Source organism: Dromaius novaehollandiae, chromosome 4 (assembly GCF_036370855.1).
Source record: "Dromaius novaehollandiae isolate bDroNov1 chromosome 4, bDroNov1.hap1, whole genome shotgun sequence".
Classification (NCBI taxonomy): Eukaryota; Metazoa; Chordata; class Aves; order Casuariiformes; family Dromaiidae; genus Dromaius; species Dromaius novaehollandiae.
In genome coordinates, this window is record NC_088101.1 from 59,592,799 (window position 1) to 59,604,926 (window position 12,128).

General features: G+C 40.3%; 1 protein-coding gene across 6 annotated transcripts in view; it reads left to right on the top strand.

The window, feature by feature from the left end:
- The window catches only part of TEC (tec protein tyrosine kinase), a 78,843-nt gene that overhangs the window by 36,129 nt on the left and 30,586 nt on the right, over nucleotides 1-12,128 (top strand). For 4 of the 6 annotated variants that reach the window (XM_026093661.2, XM_026093660.2, XM_026093662.2 and 1 more), the window contains one exon: nucleotides 6,749-6,931. In XM_026093661.2, the coding sequence (XP_025949446.2) occupies nucleotides 6,794-6,931 (138 nt within the window). In that variant the 5' untranslated portion in view covers nucleotides 6,749-6,793. Of the gene's footprint in view, nucleotides 1-3,643; nucleotides 3,663-6,603; nucleotides 6,650-6,748; nucleotides 6,932-12,128 lie in introns of those variants that run through there. The other 2 variants (XM_064511178.1, XM_026093659.2) reach the window with 2 other exon arrangements.

The window sequence follows — 12,128 nt, forward strand, 5'->3', positions numbered from 1 at the left end:
TTCAGAGATGAAACTGGCTTTGTTTCTAGTCTTTGATTAAATCGCAAGACAAACCCAATACCTTTTGACTTAATGGGACAGATATGGTAAGTTGGGGATGGAATATAATGCAAAAGCTGAATATCTGTTCTATAGTTAATCTTTGAGGCAGTGATGCATTCAAAGGCTTTTTATCTTTAAAAAGAACAGGTGGTTGAGTGTGCAGAAGGTCAGTGGGCTGAGAAAACCTTTCAATTTTGCTACTTAGATGTTTTGGGAGCCTTTTTTCCCCCCTGTTTTCCTGCATCTCAAACTACTAAGTTTGACCTCTCTTTTCTTTCAGCAAAGAACTTCACGCATGCAAAAGAGGTTTTGATCAGAATAAACTGTAGGCAAAATAGTCAGTGCAAGTTTACAGATATTGCAGGACTTCTAGGTAGAAGAAATTGCAAAAACTACAAATATTGAGCTCTAAAGGAGTGTGTAAAAATACAATTAATTACTGAGAACAGTGAAAACTGCTTAGTGAATCCTTTGTGTGGTATCCTGTAGTGCTGCTAACTCAAAATTAGTAGTAGATTAAAAAAAAAAAAGCCTATGTAAACTTATTTGCTACAGCATAGATCTTAAGAATGTAATTGTTGAGCACAGGTTCCTTTTCCGGTTTACTCAGGAGGCAACTGAAGAAGGTGCTCTATAAAGCTGTAAAAAGATACTTAGTTATGGGAGTGTGCTATTTATAGGATGCCACGATCACAAGTGATAGCTGGATTTACAGATGATTTGGAGACATATACCCTTCACTCTCCTAAATGCCATCTCATCATTAGAAGGGGTGATAAACCCTTTTGCTCTTCTTACTGCTTTCCCCAAATTCATGTGTGCCCTTTGGCTCTATTTCTCTCTTCAATACTGAATCAGAAAACAGCGAATTGGTGGTCGAGTTTGCTGTGACGAGCCACCTCGGTGCCAGCTGACCCTGTTTAAGAGGCACTGTCTCCTTTTCAGCATTGTTTTGATTGCTTGCCTACCCTCAGCTACCAGACTCTCTCTGGCACTGGATAAGGACTTGAGCAGTTTCACACCATTTGTCTGCTATCTTGGATAGTTACTCCCAAATTTACACTAAACTACCAAATGGACTGTAGTGAAGGATAAAAGCCTATATCTTTGTTTATCTACCCATACATATCAATATTGGCAAGTGCAACTGACATCTGGCATTAAATTTCTACTTAAAATTATAGTACTAAAAAGAAACAAATGCTGTTATTTTATAAAATGTAGTGACCCTGTTCCTGAGGAATTTCAGAAAACCTGTGCTGGTTGCAAAGCAATGCTCTTCCTGTGTGCGTATGAGAGTAGCTGTCAGTTGAACAAAGGGTATTTCACAACATCATGTGCTTATCTTGGGGGATCTCAAGTCAAAGAGTTGTCACTGAGTTGCCCCTTAACCTGTTTACTTTTAACTTATGTATAAGTATTTGCATGCACTATATTTAACTGTGCCATGTGACAATAAAATTAAATTAGCCAATTGGTACTGCAGCAGACTCTTAAACAGAGATTAAAGGCTCTGTAAGCTTTTGGGTATAATTTTGAAATTTGTTTGAAAACTAGCCCCCAAATTGCATTTCTGACTGTTTAAGAAAAATAGTCTACAGATGGTAAAAGTGGCTTCTGAGAGTCTGCTGTTAGGAGAAAAAAAGTGAATCCAAATATGTCTGACTTCTTTTTCTAGCATATGGTATAAAGCAGATAGCATTACAATAATTTTCCCCAAATTTCCATTTTAAAGTTATGTGACGGGTGATGTTAAAGTATGTTTTTCTGTATTTCTACTTATATGAAATCTGCTATTTGAATAGAGATTAATAATGGTTATCTTTTTTGTTGGAGTTTGAATCCACAACGTTAGATGTGGGGCAAAAAGACTCTTCTACCCCTTGAAACACAAGGACAGATTCTGCAATCTTTGCTTACATTGAATAGTAATTATTCAAATAAGCCTGTGCTGGATATTCATGTAAATAACTATTTGCATTCAGGTAACTTGGTCTGTAGTTTCATGAAAAGGCAATTTTGGCTTCAGCAGAAAAAATGAGGCAAGGAGTTCTCCTTTTCTTCTTCCTTCTGCCCTGGTTCTGCTCCTCGCCCAGAACTGCAGTGTGCTGCCTATTCAGTGTTGCTGCTGTGGCTGTCTGCAGGGACATGTTACGAGCTCAGTCAGTGAATTGGGCTGAATTGACTTTAGAGAGGAAAAAAAAAAAAAAAAACTGCCAAAAAAGAATTGTTCTGGAACAGTTACAGATTGGAATCAAAATTACAAGGTACCACCTCTATGTGCTTGAAACTGATAGTTTGATTTTTTTTTAACTGAAGTATTGAATATTACACTTTAATTGATGTATCAAACTAGTTGATATGTTTTCAATACTAAATTGACAATGCTGGAATCATCACCAGTTCAGATTGATGAGCCCAGAATCTGAAAAAGAGCAGCTGTGCAGAATGCATGAAAGAAGCATGAAATCCAAGTCAGAAGCTGAAGTTGCCTATTAGAGGTTCTCTGCAAGACTGACCATCTTCTGGATGGCAGCCCATCAGCTTAGCAGTAAGACTTGGCATGGGAGAACCCAAATCACTAGGCAAATGTTACCATTAAGGAGGAGTTGAAACTTGGAAAACTTGATTTTTTTGTTTTGTTTCGTTTTTCAAACTCATACTGTTACAAAGACAAATATTTGCTATTATCATTTGTTTTCTGACTGTTGTGATAAGTATGTTTTCAAAATGCCTGTATTTTTCTGAATGACTCCATTACTTGTGTGATGCAAAGATTTGTGCCAGAAAGAGTGGCAATTAAATATTACATTTGGACCAGAGAAGCTCCAGCCAGATCTGGACAGGCTTTGATCTATTTGTTTAGCTGTTTGGATGTTACCTGTGCTTACCAACAGGCTAACAAGGACTACTTGTTTTAATAAGCAAACACAATCCAAGGCTCGCGAGCGGGAATCAGGAGATGTATAGGTAATGTTGCAACTGTTCAGGTTACTTGATAATAATTTAATAAATTAAATAACCTGACTTAAGTCTCAGTTTCCCCAGTGAGAAATGGGAAGAGTGGTGTATGTTTTTTATAAGGAGCTCTGAGATTTACAAGTAAAAACATCATGCCCAATATTGACTTGCTGAATTTAAGAACTATCTTACCACTTTTTTGTTTTGAGGAAAACATGTTTTGATTTTTGTGGCCATACTGTTGAATATTTGTATAATATGAAAGCTGATCAGTGGATGTTGATACAGACTTCTGTTACCTAAAGTAACCTTTGTTTTTTTGTTTTGGGTTTTTTTTCTTCCCTCGAGATGCTGAGCATCTGTAACTCTTCCTGATTTCATAGTTATGAGTACTTAGCATCTCTGCAAATTAGATCATATTTGTTATTGTGGAACTGAGATTCACAGGGGAACAGGGCAATACCTGAGGTATTGTGAAAACTTTAGGGTGGCACTGTGAAACTCCCACAGCTGTTTAGAAGAGGATGAATAACCTGTCATACAAACAGCTCTATGCTCTGAAGAACGGCTTGGGAATAATGGAATATTTAGAAAATATTGCAGAGAAGTGCTAAAAACTGTACTGAAGAAAAAGACCTAACATATAGGTTCTCTGAGAGGTAAGCATGATGTTAACGGTTCTTCTCAAGGAACTCTAGGAAGTTTGGAAAGGAAACTTTCAGAATGATAGCTGGGGGTTTGATTGTCCTGACCACTATTTATGGAAGTAGAAAGGCAGCTAAAGCCACTAGTTTGGGCGGGGAGAGGGGAAAATGGATTTCTGTAGCCAAATACAGATTCAAAGACAGATCTTCTGACCTGAGAAATTACCTCCAATCTGCAGAGGTCTGCATATATGTGATAATTCAATGTAAATAAACACTCATAGCAATCAGGTACAGATACTGATCAATTTTATTATCAGTCTGTTAATTTCTTAAAACTAATTTTTGTCAAAAGGATTTGGTTTGCTTCTTGTATAATGCTAATTTGACCAAAGAGGGTTGGCAGGGAAATGAAATATTTTAGCATTATCAATTCACAGTTTCTAAGACAAATAATAATTACATTTTTTCATAGTCTACCAATGGAAGACTTGTACTGTAGAGGATACAAGGATCGTTTTGTGTTGTAAAGCCTGCAGTGGGAGCCCCTATAGTCTGGCATGCCTTAAGCTGGTCTGAGAACTAATACTGACTTTTAATTCTTTGAATAGTGTTATCCAATTACCTCTAAGATTGCCAGTTTATTTTTAGAAGGAAAATAAAACTGAATTTGGCAGCTTGCGTAATTAAAGAATGCACTCAGGATAATTATTAATTAAGAAAGATCTGTTATCTTCCCAGGATTGCAGTATGACAGATCACCATCAAAATATATGTGTGTATATGCAGCAGATTGTAAGAGAGGGAGGAGAAAAAGATTGTTCACAATAATCACCACTTCCAAATTCATTATAGTCTTTTACATGTGACTTCTAAACTGTTCTTTTTTTGTAGTTCCATGTAAAGCACAGGCTAACCTTTAGCATGCACACTGATGTAGCATACCTTAAAAAGAAAGGGACATTTCTAGAAGTGAACAAATAAATCCAGCTGTGTGAAGTGGTAGGCATATGGGATACAAGAGATTAATTGGCCAAGGCAGTGATTGAAACTCAGGGTCAGGGTTAGACTGGAAGATGAAGGGTGTCATTTCATATACTGTCACAAGAAATAATGAAGTGGTTGGGCCTAAAGCAAAAGGGGAGGAACTAAAGCAATAGTGTCTATATTTCACTTTATTTAAACTTTACCTTTGTAAGGTAATATTGTGAGAAGACCTGGGGCTTTTAAACCTTTTCTGTACAATACTGCCAAATGTATTATTTTGTCCATGCTAGAGTTGTGCTGTCCATGGAGATCAGTGTGCGTGCATTTTCCAAGAGACTTTTGAAATAACTCCATGCAGTAATAGGAGCATAAATCAAATCATCAATCAGTCAGCAGCATAAATCTCTTGTGAGAACTGAAAAAACTCTTTATAGGCCAGAGGGAAGTTTCCCATTGGTACGGAGACGTGCAGTATTACTTAAGGCTTTGATTTGAGTCTGCACCTCCTCCTTCCCCCCACTTGGGAAGATTCATAGGCACTGATGCACCTGAGGACGGGCTGCCCTTCTCGGACATGCCTTCCCCCACAGCCAAGGGCTGGCACCGCAGCCGAAACAGGGGTCCCAGTGCTGGGTGTGTGCTGTGCGGGAGCTGCACCTTGCTTCAGAGCTCGCCCGAGGCCATGGCGCGAGCCCCTGCCACCGGCAGGTCTGGCGCGAAACCAGGAGAGCAAGAGGTAACAAAGAGCAGGTTTGTGAAAGGGCTTCTCTGCAGCCTCCGCCGCACCTCTGCTCCCTGCCTCTGTGCCGTCTCGTGCGTTGCGCCTGCCCGGACGGCTCTCTGCGCTGCCTGATGCAATGCTCTTTTCAGTTGCATCCATTCCCTGGCCCTCTTCGGGGCACAGCTGGGGAACCATTTGCACCAACACAATACAGGGTGGTGCAGTGTGGCAGGAATGAGCAGACAAGGGAGGAGGTCAGCTGTGCTTAAGTTGGCAGCATTGCCAAAAAATTGCGTGCTGTTTTCTGGCTTGCAAGGCACTGGAGCCAGGTTTGCAAGCAAAGTAGCTGTGGGTTCGTTTGTTTTGATGCACCCCTAAGTCCATCCTACAGATATCAATTGCTGTGCAAAACTTCAAGGCAGCCTGACCCTACTGCCTGCCGAGAACTGTCAAAAGTAGGTGATTTAGCTTTCTGGTGGTCAATATGAAACCTTTCTAAATAGAACATGGAGGGCACATATTTAGCACTTTTAGGGGGAAAAAAGGCTTCTTTAATTCTTGCTTCTCAAGTTGACATCCTCCTAAATCACCTTTTGCTCCTGAAAATTTTCATTAGTGTAATTGGGGTGAATTTTCAAAATGACTTCTACCAATCCCTGTTCAATTTTGTATATCAAAGTTTTGCAAATAACATTTACATATGTACAGACCTTAGCAATTAAAATATCCTGAAGCAACAAGATTTTAAGTGTCACCTTTCTGTCACTTTCCCTTACTCTCTATCCCCCAGAGCTCTAGTTGGATGTTGGGGTTTCTCTCTTAATCTTAACTCTTAATCCGGGGCTCCACGTGCCCAATGCAGGCCGTGCTCTGCCTGCCCACAAGGCTGGCACGTGGAGTCCGGAAGTGTAATAAAAATTATGGCGTTGAACCATCAGTACACAGCAAGGGACAGCATTTCACCCAGAATTTCTAGCACGTGGCAGAGTTTTAGAATAACTTTTGTTTTACAAAATGTTGTTACATCTGGTGATGTAGTGGGAATTTGTTTGCCTGTGTGGTGAAGAATAGTTGTACACTGCTATTTTCATGTAGCATGTCTCAGACTACTCATCCGTGCTGCCTGTGACGTAGGCTGCAGCGTCCTTTCATACTGGTCAGGTACAGCTTCGGGCTTCCTGGGAATGTGTCAGTGCAGCCCTCTGTTGAGCAATGCTTGAGCTTTCTCGTCTAATAATTAACTTTCGTAAACTTCCAAGTGCTCAGGATGAGCTCCGGCTTTCTGTATTTTCAGGTAGCTTCATTTACCAACAAAAGTCTCCTTACTACATAAATCTCCAGATCTGTGATCCTCCGAAAATACAACAATCACTTATTTCTCTCATCTTCACAGGAACTGATATTCAATGGCTGGAAACGGAGGTGCCAAGAGGCTGAGATGGATATGACTACTATCCTACAAGAGATTTTGATTAAAAGATCGCAGCAGAAGAAGAGGACTTCTCCCTTAAACTACAAAGAGAGGCTTTTTGTACTTACCAAGTCCATGCTAACGTATTATGAAGGTCGAGCAGAGGTAGGAAATACAGATTTATGCTATGCTGTCTTTATTCCTTCTTTGGTGTGCTATTAGCTCTTCTGCAACAGTGTATCATACCTGTCAGGAACTGATAGGGGGCAGTGAACATGAGTGGCAATAAACATGGCTTGCCATTTCCCTTTTCTCTTATTTATAATGCAGATTTACGTAGGTACAGGTAACTTACATATCTGATAGCCAATGTAAACTAGTTGTGATCAGGGCAGTAGTAGAGCCAGGATGCCAGGAATGAGATAATGCCAGGAACAAGATGAAACAGCTGGTCATCAGTGCTGGTTTCTTTCTCTCCCCTCTTCTATAGTTTTATTCCTGAGCATTTCTGGCTGAAGGACCTTGGCATAATTTTACTGCTGGTACATATCAAGGTTTTGTCAATCACTTTTAGTAATTCCTAACTGATTTTGGCATTGTTCTTTCTGAAGTTTTAAACTAATGTGGCTTTTCCCAGCATTTGAATACTGTGCTAGAAAGGCTTTGGCAAGAAGTTTCCACGTTCCCCTTCTAACTGGATACCCTTTAGTGCCGCCATAGGTTCTCACAGGGTATTTCAGGTAGGGTCTGTCCACATGTAAGAGTTTGCTGGAACTTTGGTATTTGGTATCAATCTCCCATCAGTGCATAAGCTTCTTTTATCTGAGTTTCATGGGAATTTGAAAACAGGCTTGCTGATGTTGCTGGAGGTAAAGCTGAGGAGTGGGTTTTGCGGGGGCGGAGGGGAGGAGTTTGCCAGCCCCATGTGAAGTGTGGTGGTGAGAATGCTAACTCATAGGTTGATAGGTCTCTGGTGTCTGCCTTTATGAGCACGTGGGGAAAATAAGGGAAGACGTTTTTCTCAGACTTCACTGCAAATGCTGCTCACGTTACTGTACTGCAAAAGGCAGTGGCTTCCTCCTGCAGACGTCCTAGCACTGTACGCAAGGGCATGCAGGAGCAGCATGCCACATGTTTAGGTGTGGCCTTCAAGCTTGACCAGGTGCAGTGGTGGCTGCAGCCTTCCCAGCAGAAGGGTGGGACCTCGCTGCAGAAGCTGGGGCAGAGTGCAGCTAGCCTGCGTTTCAGCAGGACTTCTGCTGAGGTTGCTACTGCAAACAGTAAAAGATCAATGCTATCACAAGGTGACAAAAAGGTAGAAAATCCTATGGTTACAGTTCATTTTTTTGGCAGTGTTTGCTGTAAAGGTCATTCATTACTTTCACACCTGCAATGTAATTGGTTTTTAAATTAAACAAGTTAGATACAAAGAGAAACAGCATTTGATAGGAACAGTGCACTGCAGACCAGTTTCTGCACTAGAATGAACCATTTAACACAGTGATTGAAATGAAGCTCAAAGTGATTTTTTTTTCTCTGACAGCACTAACAGTCCATTACTGTTCCTCCTTTCTGTGTAAGTTAAGTTATACCAGGAGTCAATAACCTAAATGAGGCAAGTCCTTACACCAGCATTTTTCAAATGAGCACCAGACTCAATTTCATCAAGATCACCTGCCCCTGGAGTGCCCCACCATATCCTCAGATTTTCCACTTAATTGAGCCTGCTTTCCAGATTTATCGCAATGCTAAAGGACATTAAAATGGTAGCAATAGCTAGTGGAGAACTGTGTTGAATGGCTTTCCAGAGCAAAAATTAATGGAGACTGCTCTGCAACCTGTTGTGTCACGTGTCTTAGCTCTGGTGAAAGAAGGAGGTACAGAGCTAAGGCTTGCTAAGTGTGTTTCTCTGCCAGAGTGAAGCATATTACAGAGCTTACACTTGCAGCAGAATTGAGCATGAGCTTGCTCACCGTGCTCCAAGACCGCAGCAGATTATCATAGTCACCATTCTCTGAATATAGCTTGGACACAGTCAAGGATTAAGAATGAGATATGTATTTTTACTGATTTGGGCATTTGAATATCTACTTAGTTTGAGGTGCAGGTAATGTGTGTTCTTGCCCGTGTGCTCGCGCTCTCTCTTGAAAGGGGGCAAGAAGCCTTCTCAAACTTCTCACAGACTTATCTTGTGTTAGCTTAACAGGTTTTGCAGGTCTAGTTGGTGTCCTTTAAGAAGTCACCCATCACCTTTGTCCTGCAGCTTAATACCCCTTTGGCTAAAATACCCTTCCAGGAAACTGAATGATGGATCTGTTGGAGAGAGGGTTTAAACTATCCATTTTGTTTGTACTGAAATGGAGTAGGATTGCTGACTGAGTGCCTCCAGCTGTGGAGTTGCTAACTTAAAACTTTCCAGCTTGAGAGCAGGACTGTTGTGAAACATTACACTTACATCAGCCCAGCAACTTGCTGCTGAAAGAGATGGGTCCATCTCCACCCTGTCCTAGCCTTGCAGCACTGCCTCCCATCCCCTCCCGCTCCCAAGCTGGCCTGGTACTTTTTGGACTTCACGCTGGTCTGAATAAACCTAGTAGTCAGCAGAAAACTTCTTAAAATTTGCTTGTTTGTTTTTCCACTCTGGATTAGCGTTCTGCTGGCTTAGCAGGCTGAATTAGCTCCGTTCAGCATCCAGCAAGCTGAACTGGCGCTGCTCAGGATCCAGCAAGCCCCGGAGGTGGTGCCAGGTGGTGGAGGAAGACAGGAGGCCTCCAACTGTTGACATCAGCAACTTGCTAGACCGGCTCAGCCATAACGTGGCTTTACAACCAGTGCCTAAAGTCCTCTCCATTTTCACTGTTGCTTGCACTTCAGAGTCTTTTAAATGTTAATCAATGAGCCATTTATTTGATTAAGAATATTGTCTGGAGATAATGAGCTCTAATTTTACAGGGAAGCACTGTAAATATCTCATTTCAGCGATATTTGGGCTCTACATTTAAAAAACAAACAAACTAACTAACTTACTGGTAACTAACTACCTCTATGTGACAGAGAACTTATTTTTTTGTATCACTGTGCAACTGAAACAAAAAAAATTAGGTCTTTTATTAGTGTTCCCCCCACACACAGTGATGGTGGTTGTAAATCTCTAGTTAGGCACTTTCATATGTCAGCTGAAGTACTTTCTGCAATGTAAAGTCATTATGGAGGAATGTAATTCTGGTGCCTCTGAATACTTGGATATTTATTGTGGAAATCAAACATGACTGTGGTATACCGATTGAATTCAAAGATGCAGCGGATAAAGAATAGGTGCAGACTGATTTAATTTCAAGGTTGATAATGTTGACAGTTTAGATTGGTGAGATTGACCTGGGATTTCCAAATGAAGAGAATCCCACAGTCACATTTTAGTCATGTAACTGCAGTGGTAGCAGTCTGCCAAGAGCAGCTGAGTTCTGCTCCTCTAGGCAAATATGTGATTCCTAGTGTGGTCATTGGCCAAACTGAAGTCTGTCTGTCTGTCTGTCTGTCTGTCTGTCTGTCTGTCTGTCTGTCTGTCTGTCTGTCTGTCTGTCTGTCTGTCTGTCTGTCTGTCTGTCTGTCTCTCTCTTTTTCTTTTTTCTTTTTTTAATGTGGTGTATATATATTCTATTGGAATTTGGCAGAGAAGTAATTTATCAAAGAATTCAAGAAGAGCCCAGGATCTACGTTCACAAAAGTAATCATGCCAATTTATTTTAATAAGATTAAATCTTGTTAACCAGATTAGTCACTGCTCATAAAAAAGTGTGGGTAGCTCAGCCCTGTAAATAAGGCAGCAGAATTAGATACTTGGTGTGTCTGGTGACAGAAGTGGAACATTTATAATAAAAGAAAAGGCAGTCAACCATGGAAAATGTTGTTCCTGTAGATGCTTGTGAGTGTTCTGACTGGCTGTGTGCTGTGCAGTTGGGGTCGGGGGGGAGTTCAGCTGGGTTACTTGACCAGAAACTGCATGGGATATTAAAACAAACAAACAAAAAAACCTGCTCTTTATTTTTTCTGTCTTACACATGACAATGTGCCACATAGCTACTTGAGCAATGAACAATTATCTAATAAACATGACTGTTAGCAGGAGGGTAAAATCTTGTTTAAACATGTTCATGACCTATTAATTTTTTCTTTACATGTACTTTCAAGCAGCTCAGGGACTCCATCATTTTTGCAAGGTGGTACAAAATGCCTATGGTGAAACTGGAACTGCACTACAGTCATGAAAGGGAGAAATGTAGCTTCTGCACTTAAAAATACTGTTGGAACCTAGGTCATACCAAGGAACTATGACTACAGAATCAGGAGAGAGGCTGGATTTCAAGATTGGTTTCAAAGCATGGAAACCTGGGGAGGGAGAATCCTGTTTAAGGTCACCTATGTAAAGCTCTACAATTACAAGTAATGCCATGAAAAACTTACTGTGTGTAAAAGCCGATAGGACCTTCTATGGCTTAATTTCTTCAGGGCATTACATTTTTTTTTTTTTTTTTTTAGTAAGGTACAAAAAATGGGAGATGTATCATCTTAAAGTTGGTGGAAAGGGGTGGACATTATAAAACTTCAAGTTTAAGCAGGAACTGACTTCCCTTATGTGTCATGGAGACGAATTTAATGCAATATCAGAAGAGAAAAATATTTTGTTTAAATTGCAGATGGCTTCTATTTGGGGCTTTTTGGCATAAATTCTGTGAATTAGGGAGTGTAAATGTTGGAAATACCACTATTGCCTTATGGAATTGTGCTAACAAGAATTACAAGCATATAAATGGCTGAGTTAGCATTATGTTTCATGAAGCCTTTAAAGGTTTATCAGCTGTCATTGTTAGAATATTTTTTATTCCCCCCTCTTTATTTACATTGCAAAAATGGCTACTGAGATCTGAATGTGATTGATTCCATTTGTAATAAAGACAAAAATTCATCACAATAAGAAATAACTGAATCTGATTCCAAGTGCAGAGTGCTGATCATGACTACATAAAAATAAGGCAGAAGTAAAACATCTTCCTCTTCTGAGTGTAAAGTATTTCATCTAAAAAGCCTTACGCTAGTCAGTAAGACTTAAGATATGTACAGTGTTCTCAGATTGTCACTGTAGACTTATCAAGCCAATTTTTAATAGATTTACATAGATGGTGGTAGCTACATCAATTTTGGGAATGAGAAGTAATAGGCAGAATGCTGTAAAAATGTGAAGATGACTTGAGTATTGAGATGGAGGAAGTAGGTCAGCTAGCCAGACTAAGAATAGCTGGGCAATAAAACCTGTGGAGCTAAAATGCCTACCCAGGTTGTAGGCAGGTCGTCTTGCTAAATTCTT